The 16,799-nt window shown below is 62.9% G+C and overlaps 7 protein-coding genes across 7 annotated transcripts; 2 read left to right on the top strand and 5 right to left on the bottom strand.

Moving 5' to 3' along the window:
- Nucleotides 1-475: 475 nt before the first annotated feature.
- sol1_1 (Prosolanapyrone synthase) lies at nt 476-1,489 on the bottom strand (the record flags this gene model as incomplete). The annotated part of the gene is made up of 1 exon (XM_062768395.1): nt 476-1,489. One exon carries the CDS (start codon nt 1,487-1,489, stop codon nt 476-478), a length of 1,014 nt encoding a protein of 337 aa, XP_062624379.1.
- A 427-nt stretch (nt 1,490-1,916) lies between these two features.
- Nucleotides 1,917-3,034, bottom strand: VIT1.2 (Vacuolar iron transporter 12; the record flags this gene model as incomplete). The annotated part of the gene is made up of 4 exons (XM_062768394.1): nt 1,917-2,521; nt 2,562-2,704; nt 2,739-2,799; nt 2,839-3,034. 4 exons carry the CDS (start codon nt 3,032-3,034, stop codon nt 1,917-1,919), a joined length of 1,005 nt encoding a protein of 334 aa, XP_062624378.1.
- A 733-nt stretch (nt 3,035-3,767) lies between these two features.
- Nucleotides 3,768-4,646, top strand: LOC62_02G001891 (uncharacterized protein; the record flags this gene model as incomplete). The annotated part of the gene is made up of 2 exons (XM_062768393.1): nt 3,768-4,113; nt 4,176-4,646. Exons 1-2 carry the CDS (start codon nt 3,841-3,843, stop codon nt 4,644-4,646), a joined length of 744 nt encoding a protein of 247 aa, XP_062624377.1. The 5' UTR covers nt 3,768-3,840.
- HXT2_1 (High-affinity glucose transporter HXT2) lies at nt 4,334-6,884 on the bottom strand. Its single transcript, XM_062768392.1, has 3 exons — nt 6,326-6,884; nt 6,115-6,264; nt 4,334-6,073 (listed from the first exon to the last, which is right to left on the bottom strand). Exons 1-3 carry the CDS (start codon nt 6,437-6,439, stop codon nt 4,724-4,726), a joined length of 1,614 nt encoding a protein of 537 aa, XP_062624376.1. The 5' UTR covers nt 6,440-6,884; the 3' UTR covers nt 4,334-4,723.
- A 617-nt stretch (nt 6,885-7,501) lies between these two features.
- HOL1 lies at nt 7,502-10,287 on the bottom strand (the record flags this gene model as incomplete). Its single annotated transcript, XM_062768391.1, has 5 exons — nt 7,502-8,600; nt 8,637-9,507; nt 9,596-9,989; nt 10,031-10,092; nt 10,139-10,287. 5 exons carry the CDS (start codon nt 10,285-10,287, stop codon nt 8,427-8,429), a joined length of 1,650 nt encoding a protein of 549 aa, XP_062624375.1. The 3' UTR covers nt 7,502-8,426.
- Nucleotides 10,288-11,856: 1,569 nt separating this feature from the next.
- CAH (Cyanamide hydratase) lies at nt 11,857-12,738 on the bottom strand (the record flags this gene model as incomplete). The annotated part of the gene is made up of 3 exons (XM_062768390.1): nt 11,857-11,990; nt 12,028-12,428; nt 12,489-12,738. The coding sequence occupies 3 exons, from the start codon at nt 12,736-12,738 to the stop codon at nt 11,922-11,924; spliced, it is 720 nt and encodes a 239-aa protein (XP_062624374.1). The 3' UTR covers nt 11,857-11,921.
- A 2,280-nt stretch (nt 12,739-15,018) lies between these two features.
- YIL166C_7 (putative transporter) lies at nt 15,019-16,778 on the top strand (the record flags this gene model as incomplete). Its single annotated transcript, XM_062768389.1, has 3 exons — nt 15,019-15,152; nt 15,206-15,255; nt 15,376-16,778. 3 exons carry the CDS (start codon nt 15,019-15,021, stop codon nt 16,776-16,778), a joined length of 1,587 nt encoding a protein of 528 aa, XP_062624373.1.
- Nucleotides 16,779-16,799: the final 21 nt, after the last annotated feature.

Here is a 16,799-nt window from a genome sequence, read left to right as displayed (position 1 = left end):
GGTGCGGCTGTGGCTCCGCAGCACAAGCTGTGCTCGCTTGTTCTGTCGTCCGCCATTCATGCCGGAAAACCCGACACCATCGTCTCATGATGCATGCCGGATCTTGAACCCCGCAACGTGCTGCTTGCATGCTACTGGGCGCGTCAGATGTGTCTGTTTGCAAGGCTTACTCGTCGTTTGGTAGGCTAGGCTTGGCCTGGGGCACAGCGGTGCAGCGCGGGACATTGTTAGGTCAGATCGGAATCAGTATCGGGTCCGGGCCTGGCCTTCACCGACGTCAGGCCGATCGAACAGGTCAAACACCCGATAGTGGGCAGCCATCGACAAGCAGAGCAGCGCCAATCTGTCAACGACACGACTGTTGATATCAGCAACGTCGATGGCACTATGACGCACACAAGCACAGGATATATACAATGACACCCCAAAAAGTATGAGTAACAACCAGAAACAGTAGCACTACGAACGCACAACTCTAGAACCTGTCCTCCCCTAGGGCCGCGGGCACCTCGCCCTCCTCGACGGCCTTGGCAGCCGCATCGCGGTACGCTTCGAGCTCGGCCTTGAGCGCCGCGGGCGGTGCATTCTCATCGTTCCATCCGCCAAGCGAGAACCAGAGCGTGTTCTCGAGGAAGAGGCGCTTCATGAACTCGGGGAAGGAGGGGGCGCAGATCGACGGCTCGGCGAGCTGGTACTGGGCGTCCCAGTCGTCTTTGTCGACCTCGACCTTGTCCTCCTCGTCCTTCTTGTCCCCCGTGGCCGGCTCAGCGGCGTCCTCCTTGGCCTCAGCTCCGTCCGCCTCGTCGTCCTCGTCCTCGTCGTCCTCCTCGTCGTCCCAAAGGGGATACCCGCTAATAACGGCCGTCGGCTTGCCCGGCTCCAGCACTAGTAGCCAGAAGACACAGCTCTGCTGGTCGTTGAGGAAGCGGAGGGCGCGGACGTTGTCCGGCGCGCCCTTGACCTTGATCAAACTCGTGCCAAGACTGAAGAAGCACGCCGTCGGGGTGGGGATTTGCTTGCCGAGCTTGCGAAAGTTGGTGAAGAAGTCGATGAAGGTCGCGGGGATCTCGAGCCCCAGAGCGGCAGCCTCGGCGATGCGCTTCTGCAGCTCGGCATCAATGTTCTTCTCGTCCTCAAAATGCATGTCCTCGACGTCCTCGAACTCGGACTCTTCGTCCGACGAGCAGCTGTCGAGCTCGGTGTGGTGGTGGCCGTGGGAGCAGGCGTTGGATTCGCCGTTTGTCTCGCCGTTTGTCTCGCTGTTTGTCTCGCCGTTTGTCTCGCCGTTGGTGTGCGCCGCGTGGCCGTTCGTGCCATTGGCCGATGGCGCAGGCTGCTCAGGCCGCAGCGTACGGAGGAAGGCAAAGTCGTCCTCGGCATTGACGGGTGGGAGGACGTCGTAAGGGATGCTCGAGTACGTGGTCCATCCCTTGATCTGCCAGAGGCCGCGGCTGCCAGCTGTGATCCAGGACTTGGGCAGGGTGGACATTGTCGGTGTGTCGTTGGGAGTGGGTGAGTGTAATGAGGAAAGGAAGGACGGTGGTGGGGATGTCGTGTCGAAGTCGCGGCAATGGCCCTTTATATGCCCGTCGTCGTTGTCGATGCCTTCCTTAAATGTAACGCGGTTGACGCGACTGAGGAGGAAGCCCACCTTCCTTCCTTTGAGATTTCCAGTTCCAGATCAGAGATGCCCGCGTCGCGCCGCCCCGCCCTCGGCGCGTCACGCCGTCGTCGAAGTGCTTGGCGGCCTGTGCGCAGTCGACGGTGGTTGAGGTAATCTAATCGACTAAAAGTAGAGGGGCCAAATAAACAGCCCACATAAACAACAAGTATACAAGTACCAAGTCTATGCACCTTCCCTCCTCTCTCGACTCGTTCCTCTTCCTCCTCTTCACCTCGTGCCCCACCTCGCTCTCCTACTCCTTGACTCCCAAAGCCTTGACGAGCCCAAACGCAGCTCCAGCAGCCAATCCACCAACAATAAGCGTACTAACGCACCCCCACGCATAGCCCCACACCCCACCGCGCGCGCCTGTAAAGTACGTCTTGAACCCGCCAAACAGGAACAGAATCACGCCCGTCACAATGGCAGACAGCAGCAGGCCGAACCCGGTGCTGTGCACGAAGAAGTAGGGGATTAGGGGGATGAGCCCGCCGATAAAGTAGGACAGGCCGATGGTGCCCGCCGAGATCCACAGGCGCGAGATGGGCACGGGCTCGAGGCCTTCCCCGAACTTGAGGAGGAACGCCGTGAGGCCCGTGCTGGCGTTCTCGGCGACTGGGCGGCGGAATACCCCGAGCAGCCGTGTGCGGCCAGCGGGCGGTAGCTCGCCAGCCACAGCATGCCCCTCGCTCGCCCGGAGCTCGTTGTACACCGCCCTCGTGGCCCCAGCGCCGACGCCGACCGGCGCAAGGATGGCAGACACCTTGCGCTCGAGCTCCGAGTCGCACGCGCGCGCGGCGTTGGCGTGTGTCTGCGCTGCGAGGTAACGGTAGTGGTCGAGCTCGGCCTTGGACGCGACTGAGGTGTCAGGGAGGAAGGCACTGAACATAGTACTCACGAAACCCGCCGAGGCCCATCGAGATCGCGCCGGCGATGAGCTCTGCCAGGCCGGCCGTAACGACCAGCTTGGGAGAGCCGAGGCCCGACAGGCCGGCGGTGAGCGCAAACGGCACGGTGAGGCCGTCGCTCAGGCCGATGATGCTGTCGTCAGCCGCACCCACGGTCGCCAACGCACATGTCGCGTACGATAGCCGGGTCAACGAGATGGCGCTGGTCTGGCGACACGAGCTCCTTGCCTTGGCGTGAGCGACGCCTTGGCAGCCAAGCCAACTCACAGCAAACCTCGCGGGAGGTGGCGTCCGCGTCGCACCTGTCGACAGATGCCGAAGGGCCAAGTTCGACCCGGTCTATCCCTTGCGTCGTCTCTGCAACCGGCGTAGTGGCCCACACCACCTCGGAGGGCGGCGCCGCCCGCAGGCGGAGGGGCACAGCAGCGGCGGGTGCAAGCGTCTCGGACGTCTTCTCGCTCATTTCGTCGTCGTTTGGCTGGCGTCGAACCATCGTCGCACGCCACGCTTTAACGCTCGCTCGCCACGAAGCAGAGCCCAGGTGGTGTGTAATGCGCTCGACGCTATTGGCCAGGCCCCCTCCCCATCGCATTCCATCCAGAGCATATCGCACCACCACACACAGGCCAGGCTCAATGCGCCTACGGCCAAATCGGCATGGTCGAGCTCGAGCCACTTCTGCGTCGCGCGTCCTTTGGTGTGTAATGCGCGCCGTGTGATTGGTCAGTTTGGCGCGGGGTGCGTTCCGCATTCCGGCGAAGTGGACGTGTTGTGTCAGAGCTGCGCGAGGGCGTGGTGCTGCGAGAGGCGCGGTGGGAGCTAGAGTTGTATAGCGTGGACAGCGAGCGGCCCGCGGCCAGATGAAGTGCGCCGGAATGTCGGGTGTCTGGGGCCCACAACGGTTGGTCCAAGTAGTCCGTTCACGGCCTCCACCTGCCCTACGCGCCGACGCTCCGCGGCTTGTTCCTCGCGCGTCTCGCATTCTGCGCGTCCTGTCGCTGGCACCCATTCATGTGTGCCTCTGTTCGAGGCACTGCGACTGCGGATCCGCCTCGGCGGGCCGGACGCCGAAGCCGAGAGGGTGGAGCCTACCCTTACATAACACCTCCACCCCGAGATTACACCGCGTGGTGCAGCGGGCGACGGGCAACCACCATGCCGAAGCGACTCGATACAACAACGCTCGCCGACATCAACTCGGGGCCGAAGGGACGTATAAAGGAGGTGTAAGGTGACTCCGAAACGCACACACCACCAAGTCGACGCACCATGGCCGCCCCCGCCCCCACCCCCGCAGGATACACGATCGAAAAGCTTACGCGAGCCGACCTCCCTCGCCTGAGCGAGATCGGTCAGGCGGCCTTCGAGCACGACACGCACACACGGATGAAGATGCACGAGAAGGGCGTGACAGACCTCGGGTCGGAGCTCGAGCCTGTCGAATACCTCGAGCATCTCCTCTCCGACCCCGCGGTGCAGATGATCAAGATTGTTGATTCCAGCGGCAAGATGGTGGGGTACTCGAACTGGCGCTTGAGCAAGGTAAGTTGGGGCGCGTCTGCGTCTCCTGTCACCTCCTTGCTGTTGCTCAGCTGACTCGTTAGCCGCGTGACCCCGACCCGTCAGTACCTCCCCTCGACGCCCCCGTGTCCCACCCCGACCACCCGGTACGCGCGTCCGACCCTCCGTTGGAACAGATGCGCAACATCACCTCGGGGCACATGAACGGGCTGGCAGCGCGCGCCAACGCGACGACCCAGAGCTTCTTCTGTACCGGTATCTCGGTCGACCCCGCCACGCAGGCCCGTGGGGCCGGCTCGGCCATGATCGGCTGGGCGGCGGCCCAGGCGGACAGGTACGGAGCGCGCTCGTGGGTCCACCTGAGCGACCACGCAGGCGGCGTGCGCGCGTTCGAAAAGCACGGCTACAAGGTCGTCAACGCCGTCACTGTCGACCTGGACGCGTACGCGACAAAGGCACACGAGGGCAAGAAGTGGGGCAGCTACACGTTCCGGTTCTTGGTGCGGGAGCCCCAGCCCCAGGGCAAGGCCCTGCCCCAGACAAGCGAAGAGTGACGTCGCCATGTACATTATGCATTGGTGGGTATCATTAGGGGTATGATGGATATGACGTGATGCTTGTGTGTGCTTGCTTACACCTCCTCTGAGCGACGCTCCTTCTTGGCTGCGGGGGCGCCCTCGCCAATAACGGTGTGGACCGAGGCGTTGGACGACGAGGGCTCGGCGCCGGCGGCGGGCTGGACCTCGCGCTGCTGGGCGTGGGGCTTCTCCTCGATGCGGGCCTGCTCGGCCTGCTGCTTGGCGACAAACTTGGACGAGAGGAAGGCTGGCGTTTTGGAGAGGTAGAGGGCGTCGATCTCGTCGATCGTCAGACCCTTGGTCTCGGGGATGCAGAAGAAGCAGAAGAGCAGGTCGAGGAGGAGGCAGCCAGCCCACACAAAGCAGATGCCGGTACCGATCTTGTTCTGGATCTGGGGGGCGGCGAACGCGATGACGAGCGACATGAGCCAGTTGGCACCGGTGCCCATGGTCACACAGCGGTTGGCGAGGCGGATGGGGAAGGTCTCACCGCAGACGACCCACGCGACGGGACCCCACGACGCGGCGAACGCGGCGATGAAGAGACACGTGAACGCGATAAGGACGTCGCCGGCCTGCTTGGAGTGCGGGTGCGCCTTGGACACGGAGCCGACGACAATCTGGCCAATGAACATGCAGGTGCCGCCGACGAGGAGGACTGGGCGACGACCAGCCTTCTCGACGGCGATCATGCCGACAAAGCCAAAGGCGACGTTGACGGACGCGAGGATGATCTGGAAGATGTAGGGGTTGTGGATGCCGGCCGTGGCGGCGAACTGCTGGCCGTACGAGAAGAAGAAGTTGATACCCGTGAGCTGCTGGCCGACCTGGACAAACACGCCGATCATGACACGCCACAGGATACGGTCGCGGGTGGAGAAGCACTCGGCCCAGGTAGGGTTACCGCGTGCGGCGTCCTCGGCTGTCTTCTGCCTGATGATCTCCATTTCGTTTTCGATGGCCGGATGGTCGATGGGGAGGGAGCGGAAGTTGGCGAGGTTCTTGCGGCACTGGTCCCACTTGCCCTTCTTTGCGAGGAAGCGGGGCGACTCGGGGAGGAGCGAGAAACCGATGAGCAGGCCGAGGTCGTACGCCATCGCGAGGCCGACAGTGAGCTCCCACGACACGTTGCCCATGTAGTGGCTCATGCCCCACGAGCACATGGCCACGCCCCAGATACCGAGGGTCACGCACACCTGGTACGAGCCAGTAACGAGGCCTCGCCAGCGGGGAGGCGCAGCCTCGGCCTGGTACACTGGCACGAGGCCCGACGTGGCGCCGATACCGAGGCCGAGGAGAACACGAGCACAGTAGACCTGCTTGAAGTTGATGGCAGAGGTCTCGATGGCGGATCCGATCATGTGGAGGACGATAAAGGCGATACAGGTGACACGGAGGCCGATCTGGTGGTGTGAGTGAGGGGGGGAGATGGCAGCAGGCTTACCCTTTCCGAGATGGCACCGGCGGAGACGGCTCCGACAAGTGCACCGAGACACAGGAGACCGGTGAAGGACGACTGGCGCATGGTGGACAGAGCCCACTCGCCGTTGTGCTGCTCAGTTCCAAAGCGGCGCTTGTAGGCGTGCATGTTGAACTTTGGGGCTGGTTAGCTGGTGCCGGCTGGCACTGGTGCCACTGTGGCCGCCACAACTCACCAGGCCCGAACCAGACGAGTTGCCCCATCCGAAGATGACGCCCGCCATCGACTGGAAGAGACAGAGCGTGAGCGCCTTCTTGCTCGAGCTAGCCTGTGGCTGCTGGGACGACATGGTGCTGGCGGTGGTGGTGGGAGTGGATGGCGTGGACGAGAGTTGATCAGGAAGGGGTTAAAAGTTGCGAGGCAGGCAGGCAGGCAGGCAATGGGGGAGGGCTGTGGGTGGGGTGGCCGAGTGCGAGGCGGGATGCAGGTCGTGTACCCCCGCAGAGGAGTCCGCAATCAGTGGCAAGGCAGGCAGGCAGGCGATGTAGGGCCGTTTCGAGGGTGGGAATGGAAGGAGGTTCTCTCTGTCGCAGCGAGCATGGCTATTATTAAGCTGGGCAGAGAGCAGGGTCAAGAGGATGCCCTGTTGCCAGACAACAACGAACGACGACGCAGCTGCCAGTGCCTCCTCCGATGCTTGGCCCCAGCGTTTCGGTCGTAGACGCGCCTCGGCCCCGCCGACGCTGCTTGCTCGCGCGAGAGAGCGAACATGCCAGGGAGCGGAGCAGCTCAGCTGACTGAACGGAAACGACCGCGCCTCGACGACGAGGAGAGGGATGGAGAGGTCCGCCGGGCACAGCGGCATGGCCTCAAACCGACCAAGCGAGCGCAAACCGCGCAGGCCTCACCCAGTCGTCATGGCCGTGGCCAGATCGAAAAGCTGAAAGCAAGGACGAACATGCCAAGGGTTTGCAGTGGATCCAGTGTGCCTCTTTGCGCTCCTGACGTCAGACGGCCGGCCGCCATTGGCCGACGGCGCCATTGCCGCAATTTGGGTGGACATGTGCTCCAGGGACGCACAGGGAAGCAGCTGCACGGCCGACGGCGCCGCAGCTGGATGACGGGGGGGGGGGCTGTAGATCGGAGCGAAGTGAGCAAGCGTGCAAGCGTGCAGCCGACGTGTCCGTCCGTCGTTGCCCGTCCACTCACTCTCGCCGTGCGCCGCTGACAGTACACCGCAGAAAGAATTTGGGTTGCCGACGTCTGCCCGACGACGATGATGGATGCCGTCTACACCCGTCCCTCGTCCCCAAGGCAAGCAGCACAAAGCCAGAGGCACGTCTGCACGCACCCAGCCACCACCAGCACGCTGCTCGGCTGTACATCGCGAAAACGTCTCCTTTCCGCAGCAGTAACAAGGCCAGGCCCCGGTCCCCGGTCGTGCTGCTGCTCACTCACTCGACCGTCCGATATCAGCCGCGGCTGGCGAATGGGGCAGCAGGAAGGACGACACCTCAGCGCGGCGGCAGCGCAGCGCGCTACATAGCCGCGCGTGCCAAGCGCGTGTAGCCCGAGCTAGCCAGCCAGCGGGCACTGATCAAAACCAACGATCTGTACATATGTAGGTGCCTCCCCCGGCGCCTATGCTGTCATGTTCGCGTCGTCACCGGCAAGGTACACCGACGAGACGACAGACGACGCGGGACGCCGCGCTGACACGGGACGCTGGGCGACGACGACGGCCAGTGAACTCTGCTACTGTTACAAGACGTCCCTGCCGCGGCTGGGCGCGCGCTACTGCGTGCCCGCAACGGTTTGGTTCCAGCGAGTCTCGAGCCAGCGGGCCAGCGACTGCGCCGAGCCGAGCCGAGCCGAGCGTAGCGTCTCGGCGCGGTCTCGGATCGCGGTGGAGCACGGCGGTAGCGCGCTCGGGTGTACTCTCGGCGCCGCGGCACGGCACATGGATGGCAGTCAGCCGCGATTGATTCAAAGACGGCAGTCACCACGTCCGTCATCCGTCACGCCTGACGGTACGGTACGGTCGACGGGACACACAAGCTCCCCTCGTCGCGGAAACCAACGTGCTCGAAAACAGAGTTGTAGCCGCGGCTGTTGGTAGTAGCCTGGTTGGACTGTCACCCACCCCGGGCCCACCGCTTCCGGGTCAGCTCCGGCGCCGCGAGCCAGATCGATTCCCCCCTCCCTGTCAGCCACAGCTGACCCGCTCACTAGTGCGCCGTTCGCGCTCGCAACCTCGCAACCGGCGACATGCCATTCAGGAGGCAATTAATACAGAGCGCGCGCCCGAGCCGTAGAACCAACCTCGCCCCTCTCTCTCACTTGTGCTTGTGCCACGCGGACCCGCGCGTCCAGCGCCTGAGCGTCTTGCCGTAAAAGTAGAGCGGGACGGCCAGGACCATTGGGAACGCGGCAATGGAGAACTGGACCATGGCTGTTGTGAGGATGCCCTTGCGTGCGATAAGCGGGAAGACCCAGTACGACATGGCAAACTAGGCATTAGCAAGAGCCTTAGCGTGCTCACTCACCCCGTACACATCCTTCCACACCGAGGCGACGATCATGATGTCCCCCGCCACTGGGGTGTAGCAGTCGACGGCGTAGGCGATCACGATCGCTGGGATGGTGGTGACTGTCACGCCGGTGAAGCCGTACCCCACGACGACCATGATGGGCCAGTGCCAGTGCTTCTCGAAGCCGACCGCGCCGACGGCGTACGAGACGGTCATGAAGGCCACGAAGGGGATGAGGGCCGGCAGGCGGAACTCGGCCTCGCGCACGCCGTTGTTCCGCTCCGTCATTTTGTTCGACACGTAGTCTGTCAGTGGGCCAGCAGTCGCCAGCCCAAACAGGCCGCCGACAACAAACGCAAAGTTGGTGTAGCCCATGGCGCTTGGGCTAAAGTTGTACGGCGAGCCGGCGAGCATGGCCTCCTCTGTCAGGTTCCAGAAGAGCAGGCACGCGGGGACTCCGGCGAGCGTCACCCCCACCCAGAGGAGGATGGGATTGAAGAACTTGGGGAGCGGGGACACGAGGTCGGACCAGAGTGTCTGGCGCCAGTCTGCGTCGAGCGGCTGCCACAGCTTCCACTGCTGCTTGGACGGGTATCCCTTGCCGACGAGGGAGCGCACGCCGCCGCCGCCCTCGACGTCCGTGTCGGTGATGCCGGGCGTGTGCGCCTCCTTGTCCGACGTGTGCTCCTCTGGCGTGTGTTCGGCCGCCGCAGCACCCGCTGCGCCGCCGCGCCGCCAGCGCGTCTCGGGCCCGCCGAGCACCAGCGCAATCACTGCAAAGCCGAGCAGCGCGAACGTGAGCCAGAAGAAGGAGCGCCAGCCGTACGACGACGCCATGTTGCCGCTGATGACGGGGCCGATGAAGAGGCCGAGGAAAAACACGGTGCTGCGTAAGTAGGAGCGTGGCGTCAGCCACCGGGAACGAGCGAGCCTAAGTGAGGGTCGAAAGCCTTCTACGCCACATTATTGCTCACAAGTACAGGCCCATGAGGCGTCCGCGCTGGTGGATAAAGTACAGATCTGCGATCACCTGGACCATCAAGCTCTGGCACCCTGCGATCGCGAGCCCAGTCATGATGCGCGAGGCGAGGAACGAGCGGTAGCTGGTTGCTTTCGCCTCCCAGATGGACAGGAAGAAGGACAGCGCCGTCGTCGCGATGGTCGTGATGCGCCGCCCGAAGATGTTGGAGCACGGCACGATGATGAGGTTGGAGAAGGCGAGCGCGATGACCAGCGCGCCCGTCAGCATGCCCGTGTCGGTTGGGTTCTTGACCCATAGCTGCGCGAGGATGCCGTTCATCGGCGCGAGGGAGAGGCAGGTGGACACGGCGATGAACGTGAAGATTGCCTGGGCGGCGGTCACGAGCGCTGCGGAGCTTGACTGGGTAGATAGATGGTGGGTGACTCACCCTTCCACTTGAGGCTCCAGTTGAGCGGGTCGTGTGGGTTGAGCGTCGGCTGGGGCACGAGCCTGGCGCGGCGTCAGCAGGATCCAGCTAGCACACCGCCGCACTCACACCTGCCCGCCATCTCGCTGGAAGTGCAGCCCGTCATGGTCGCGCATCACCTCGGTGCCCGGGATATCCCAGTCGTCGACGTGCGCGAACGGCACCGTCTCGGTCGCGGCGGACGCGGGGGTGCTTTCGGCTGTGGTGTCGTTGGCCATGGTGGGTGGAGGTGTGGGGTGGGGTGGTGTCTCACCTCGACGACCTCTAGCTTGCCTTTTTATGCATCTGGCCAGACCCAGTTCTCTTGTTCAGTCAGTCCAGCGCGCTGCCGTCTCGCCGTCTCGCTCGTTGCTCGCACACACTAACACGTCCATCCGCCTTGGTTGTCCCGTCAATTCAAGCTGAATACGTACAGCCTCGTCACGCGGCTGCCACCGCCGCGCTAAGCTGACAGTAGTAGCACCATTACGAACGATGGAACGGAGGTGCCTGCCTCGAGCAAGCCTGACTGCTTACTACTTCCTTCGGAGATCGCTGCCGGCTGACTGCTCCCTGCTCCCTGCCTTTCTGCCTCCCGATGAATAGAATACCAATTGACTGCCGCGGCCATCGACGAGGCCAGGCCTGACGGCGGTCTCGGAGCAGCACACTATGCATGCAATTGTACGCCACGGGGCGGCCGAGGTCGTGTTCACCCAGCGGATCACGTCTATTCCCAGCTACATATGCATGGGTGACACATGGCAAAGCCACGTTGTGCGCGCGAGTGAGTTGAGTGGCGCCGGCATGTCGTCGCAACTCGTTCCAAGGCCGAAAAGTTCGTTCCTTGGAACGAAACACTGGCCACATGATCTCCTCAACCCCACAGTGTCGTCAAGCAGCAGCACTCTTGCGTACGTGCGTGCGTGCTTGCAACGAGCAGAGCAGGTGGATGCATGCAGTGCAGCTCAACAACGGTGAAACCAAGGCGAAAGCAAGGTTGTTCGTTGCATGGAAGCGTCGGCAAGCACAACAACATGTCAGAGCAACAACACACACCACCTGACATCCTCGAAACGGTGATCACAAATCCGACACCGGCACAGCAGCACGCAGTCGCGTTCAACAACTGAGGGGCGTGCTGTGCCTATCTCTTCCGGCTGTTCCTTGCGGTCAAAGGAAGACGGTGTTGTGGCAGCTTGGCCGAAAGGTGGACGGCGCGTACGACAACAGATGGAGATATTCAACATCTTCGGTATCGTCCGACATCGGCCCCAAACAGCAGCCCCAAGCAGCTTCATCTGGGGTGAGATAGACCGAAGAGAGGAACCGGGTTATCTGGCGGCCGACCGGATGAAGGAAGGCAGTGTTGTCAAGAGTGAACACGACTTTGTCGTCTCGTCGGCGAGACCGAGACGTTCGCGAGGCCAAGATGACGGACGTGGGCAAGGTTTCCCCGTCGTAATCTTTCGGCCCGGTCATTCCACTTGCTTCGTGGAGCATTGCTCGGCGCAGCTTGCCAAGCATGAGAAGCAGCTGATATGAGCTGCCCAGATGGGGTTGATGCGGGGCAACCGAGACGATGGGCAGGATGAGGCACCGGCGAGACTGAACTGAGGCGCGGCGGCCTCGAGGGTTGCGGTTGGCGAGTGAGGCAGACAGACGTGGCGATTTCAGCGGCCAGGCATCGCAAGGATCCTCTTTGGGGACCAGTGCTCGTCCGCCTCTGGTCAGAGTGTCAGTCGGACAAGCCTTGTCAACCGGACAATTGCAGCTGTCGCCTCATGACATTCATCAACAACATCAACCCCATCGATCCTCGAAACAATCCTTTCGTCGCCCCGCCTCGCCTCGCCCGCCTCGCTACCTCCCCTCAAAGCTTGGCGTCGTACGGCTCCATGAGCTTGTTGGCCATGATGAGGCCGGAAAAGTTCTCGATATGCTACCCGTGTCAGCCTTGTACCCCACAACGCACTCACAGTCGAGTGGCACCACGGCTTGAGCTCAATCTCCTCGGCGACATTCTCCGCAAAGCACGCGCTCCACCCGTCGCGGGGCCACGCCTTGACGACGCTTTCGATCGTCGCCGTCGCCACGAGGCTGGGGTTGAGCCCCGCGTTGTCGAACACGGTCGCGAGCTGGATCACGGCCCCGAGCTGCGTCTGCGTGCCCGTCGTCCCGAGGTCCTGGTGCCGGATAACGCACTCGCACACGCTCTCGGCCTGCGCCTTGGCCCCGCCGTGCTCCTGGATCAGGTTGAGCGCCAGGAAGCCGCCGTAGAACTCGAACGACATGAGCGTGTCGCGGTGCGCGTGGGCCGAGGTCCCGATGTCGTGCAGCATGCACGTCAGGAAGAGGGTCTCGTCGGTGAGCTTCCAGTCTGCGCGAGTCAGCAGGCGTGCACACAGCCAGCCAGCGCCATGGGCGGCGGCGCGCTCACCAGGGAAGTGCTGCGCCAGGATCGCCTTGGAGTAAAGGTACACCCTGTGCGAGTGGCTGAAGGTCTGGCTCGGGAGGTTGTCCTTGGCGTACTTCTCCACCGCCTTGGCGAGCGGCGTGTCGGGCACGACAAAGTCCGCGGCAGTGTACGCCTTGCCCGGCGCCGTGCCCTTCACCAGGACGGCGAGGTCGCGCGGGGCGGCGGGCCAGCCGTGGGCCTCGCGCTCGGACTGGGGGGTGATGGCGGACATGTTGTCGAGTTGAGCTGGTTGTGTGGTTATGGTGTGCGGAATGAGAAGAGTTGGAAGTGAGTGGTGGTGAGAAAGTCGGGCTACTGGGACGCCCTCTTATACCCCTCGCGACCGTCCCACCCCTCCTACAACCCCCACACACCTCCCACCGCGCTCGCTACGCTCGCGCCGCATGCTTGCTCATCACCGCCTGCTTATCGGCGCATGTCCACAACAAACACGAGTCTCGACGAGGTCGATAAGGCCGCCTTCGACGTCATGAGCGGCGTGAGACCGCAAAATCGAGCCGGGGCTCCAGAAATTGCCACGTGTGCCACGTGGTCAACGTGGCGTTGGGCCAGTCTGGATCTTATCAGGTGCGGCGAGTCGCCGCGTCGTCAGCCTGCGAGGCGAGCGGGGTGAGGCGGGGCGGGGTGGGACGGGGTGCGCTATATCCTGTGCTTGTAAGAGTATGATCAATCAAGCGTCGTGGTGCAGGTGCAGAGGACGTGCTGATTCCGCTTTCCGTGGCCGGCGCTCGTGACGCTGTCGCCACGAGTCGACCGTCGACTCTCGTTGTCAGCAGTCGTTAGCAACGCCGACGACATCTTTTCCTTCTTCTCCCAAAGTCACATGTCCCCTTCGCTTCGGGTTTCGGTGGCTTGTGGCGTGGTGTGCGGCCGAGACAGGCGTGGTCGGGTTTATCCTTGTCGCGCTTACAGGCGGAGGAGATGGCAAACTCGCCCGGCCCCGGTCGATTCGATGGCGCAAGGTGTGCAGTGTGCAAGTTCGGGCGATTGTGCAAGCGTGCATCATGCATCAGCAGTGCTGCTTGCTTCCCGCTCGCTCGCGACAAGCGAAGGGGACGGTGTCAATGGTGTGCGTGCGTTGCGTGCGCGGTGGGCGTGGCTTGTTGGGGTGCGGTCGGTCGGCATGCCGCCGCGCTGGTGGTGGAAGCCCCAGCTGCACCGGTACGTCGGAATCCGGCGCCGTTCCAACGGGCACGACTCCGACGCCGCACGCATCGCCGACACCGCCGCCGCAGCCACTGCCGCCGTCGCGATAGCAGACCTGATCGTCGTGATCTTCGTATTTCTGATGGCGCGAGTACACGAATAGGTGGTGTCTGGCTGGCGCAGGCCACAATGGGAATCTTGGCCCAGCGGCGCCAGCCGCTCACTCGCCTGCCAAGGCTGGGGGGATCTGGTGCCAAGACACGTCTTCAGCAAGCAACCCTCTTGAAACAAGCAAGCACGCCTCGATGCATGCATTGCTCGCAGCACGAAACATGCTCTCATGCATGCTTCCGAGGAAGACGAGGTGCGTATGTGGCGTGCGCACCGCGACATCCTATCGCCCGACGACTCCCCGCTCGCACCATTCCGCGCCGATCTGGAGCTCCGACACCTACCTCTGTGGTGCATTATCTCCACTTATCACATTATCGCCGCTGCAGCCCCGCGCTCCCCGTCGCCGTGTAATCTATGTAAATGGTGATGGCGTGCTTATCGCGTGCTGGGTCCAGACGAGACCGCTGTATGTACCTGCTCCACCTGCCAGCCCATCCGCAGTACGACCATGACGACGGCTCGGCGCTGGGCTCCATTCCAGATCCTGGGCCTTGGCGCACTGTGTCTGATGCTTGGCTGCGAGGCACTCGGCCTCAGTGGCACTCGTTTGGCTTGCCTTGCCCAGCATCTTGGCATTGCTCCATTGCCTTTGTGACGGCTCTCGCATACCACGTTATTCCAGATTTCTGCCCTCGTAGCGGTCACACGCTCCATCGCGACAGTGTGTCTGCACAAGCGAGCACACCAGCTAGTGGTACGCGGTATCCGGTCGCCCGTCTGCGCGCCCTCCCCCTCTCGCCCGCCCAGCCCACCTAGGTACACTGTATCATCTATGTACCTATGATGTCCACCCGAAAATGTCGCCATCGAGCCAAGACGAGCCACGCGCCAGTGGCTGCTGCCGCTCGCTCGCTCACAGGCTGCGTGTACGCACTGCTGACTCTGGCTGGGAGGCTCCACCGCCGTCGCTCCTGCTCATGCTCACACTAAACCCTGCCCTGCGCCGAGCGTTGGTTATTCTCGCGCCAGGTTGTCGCCATCACTTGCGCAACTGTCGCCATAGAGGACAGCGCCGCCGACGGGGTTGGTTGGCGACGATCACTGTGGAGCAAGTGCAGGGAAAATCTAACCTCGACACGGAGAGATGTAGATGGTGTTTTAAAAGCCTTGTTGATCAAGAGACTAACCGCCTTCTCCATCACCACCACCACCAGCACTCACACGCACCAACATGTCCGCCGAGAAGAACGGCAACAGCCTCGTGCCAACATCGTCGTATGACAGCCCGCCCAGGCCCGAGGACGAGGAGACCCTCCGCCTGGCCAAGAACTGGACGCCAGAGGAGGAGCAGCGCGCCAAGCGCAAGTAAGTGGCACCCCCTCACCACGTGGTGTGGCACCACCGCTAACCGCTACCAGGATGGACTTTATCATCATGCCTATTCTGACGCTGGGCTTCTTCTGTCTTCGTAAGTGGCCTGCTTGCATGCGATGGACATCGGGTCGTCGTCGTGTGGCACTCACTGCCGCGAGCCACACTCCCTCCCGATGCCACGCAGCCGCCCGCACCACCACTAACCCCGTGCCAGAGCTCGACCGCGGTAACATTGCCAACGCACTCACGGACAACTTCCTCAAGGACGTCCGCATCACGCAGGACCAGTTCAACGTCGGCCAGCAGATGCTTTCGCTCGGCATCGTGCTCTTCGAAGTGCCGTCCAACATGGCGCTGTACCGCATCGGCCCCGGCAAGTGGCTCACGCTCCAGCTCTTCCTCTTCGGCATCGTCTCCACCTTCCAGGCCTTCCAGCGCGGCTACGGCCCGTTCATCGCGACGCGTTTCCTGCTCGGCATGACGGAGAGTGGCTTCATCCCCGGCGGCCTGTGGACCCTGTCGACGTGGTACACGCGCAGTGAGACGGCCAAGCGCGTCATGTTCTTCTACTTTGGCAACCAGATCGGCCAGGCCTCCTCCAAGCTCCTCGCATACGGCATCCTCCACATGCGCGGCGTCGGCGGCCAGCCGGGCTGGTTCTGGCTCTTTGCGCTCATGGGCGCGTTCACCGTCGCGTCCGGCTTCGTGTTCGGCTTCTTCCTTCCCGACAGCTTCAAGAACCCCACGTCGACGTTCCTCCCCAAGAAGCGCTGGTTCACCGACCGCGAGCTCGAGATCCTCCGCACCCGCGTCATCCTCGACGACCCGATGAAGGGCAAAAAGAAGAGCCACATTGGCCTCGACGCCTTCAAGCGCGCGTTCGGAAACTGGCGTCTCTGGGTCCACCTCTTCATCACCCTCTGCAACAACGGCCCCCAGCGTGCGTTCGACACGTACTCGCCCTCGATCGTCTCGTCGTTCGGCTTCGCCCCGCTCACCTCGAACGCGCTCGCTTCCGTCGGTTTCTGGCTCCAGGTGCCCGTGTCCTTCGTCTTCTCATACGTGTCGGACCACTTCAACCTCCGCGGTCCGACCGTCATTGCAGGCTTCTCGGGCCACATGCTCGGTTACATCTTCAACCGTATCTTCACCGAGCTCAACTCGCGCGGCGTCAAGTACTTTGGTGTCGTGTGGACGCAGACTTTCGGCACCTTCTCGCACCCGCTCAACATTGCCTGGATGTCGCTTTCCGCGCGTGACTCGGAGGAGCGCGCCCTGGCCATGGCCATGGTCATCATGGGCGCCAACACGGCCGGCATCTACGGCGCGCAGATCTTCCGCTCAGACGACAAGCCAAAGTACCGCCGTGGATTCAGCATCAACATTGCAATCCTCGCCTTCGGTCTCCTGCTCGCCATCATCCGCTACATCGACGACCGCAGGCTCAAGAAGCGCGCCCTTGCCGAGGAGACGACCATTCTGTCCTCCGAGGGCGACGTCGCGTCCCTCCGCGCCCGTGAGAGCACCGATGCCGCCCACCCCGTCAGCAGTGCCAAGGCCGTCGAGGACGACAAGGAGAAGAAGGAGGTGCTCAACGGCAACGTTGTCCGCGCCTAAGGTTTAACGGTTGTCTACTAC

This window comes from Vanrija pseudolonga, chromosome 2 (assembly GCF_020906515.1).
Source record: "Vanrija pseudolonga chromosome 2, complete sequence".
Classification (NCBI taxonomy): Eukaryota; Fungi; Basidiomycota; class Tremellomycetes; order Trichosporonales; family Trichosporonaceae; genus Vanrija; species Vanrija pseudolonga.
The sequence above is the reverse complement of the archived record's forward strand: the minus strand, read 5'-3'. Positions and strand labels throughout refer to the sequence as shown.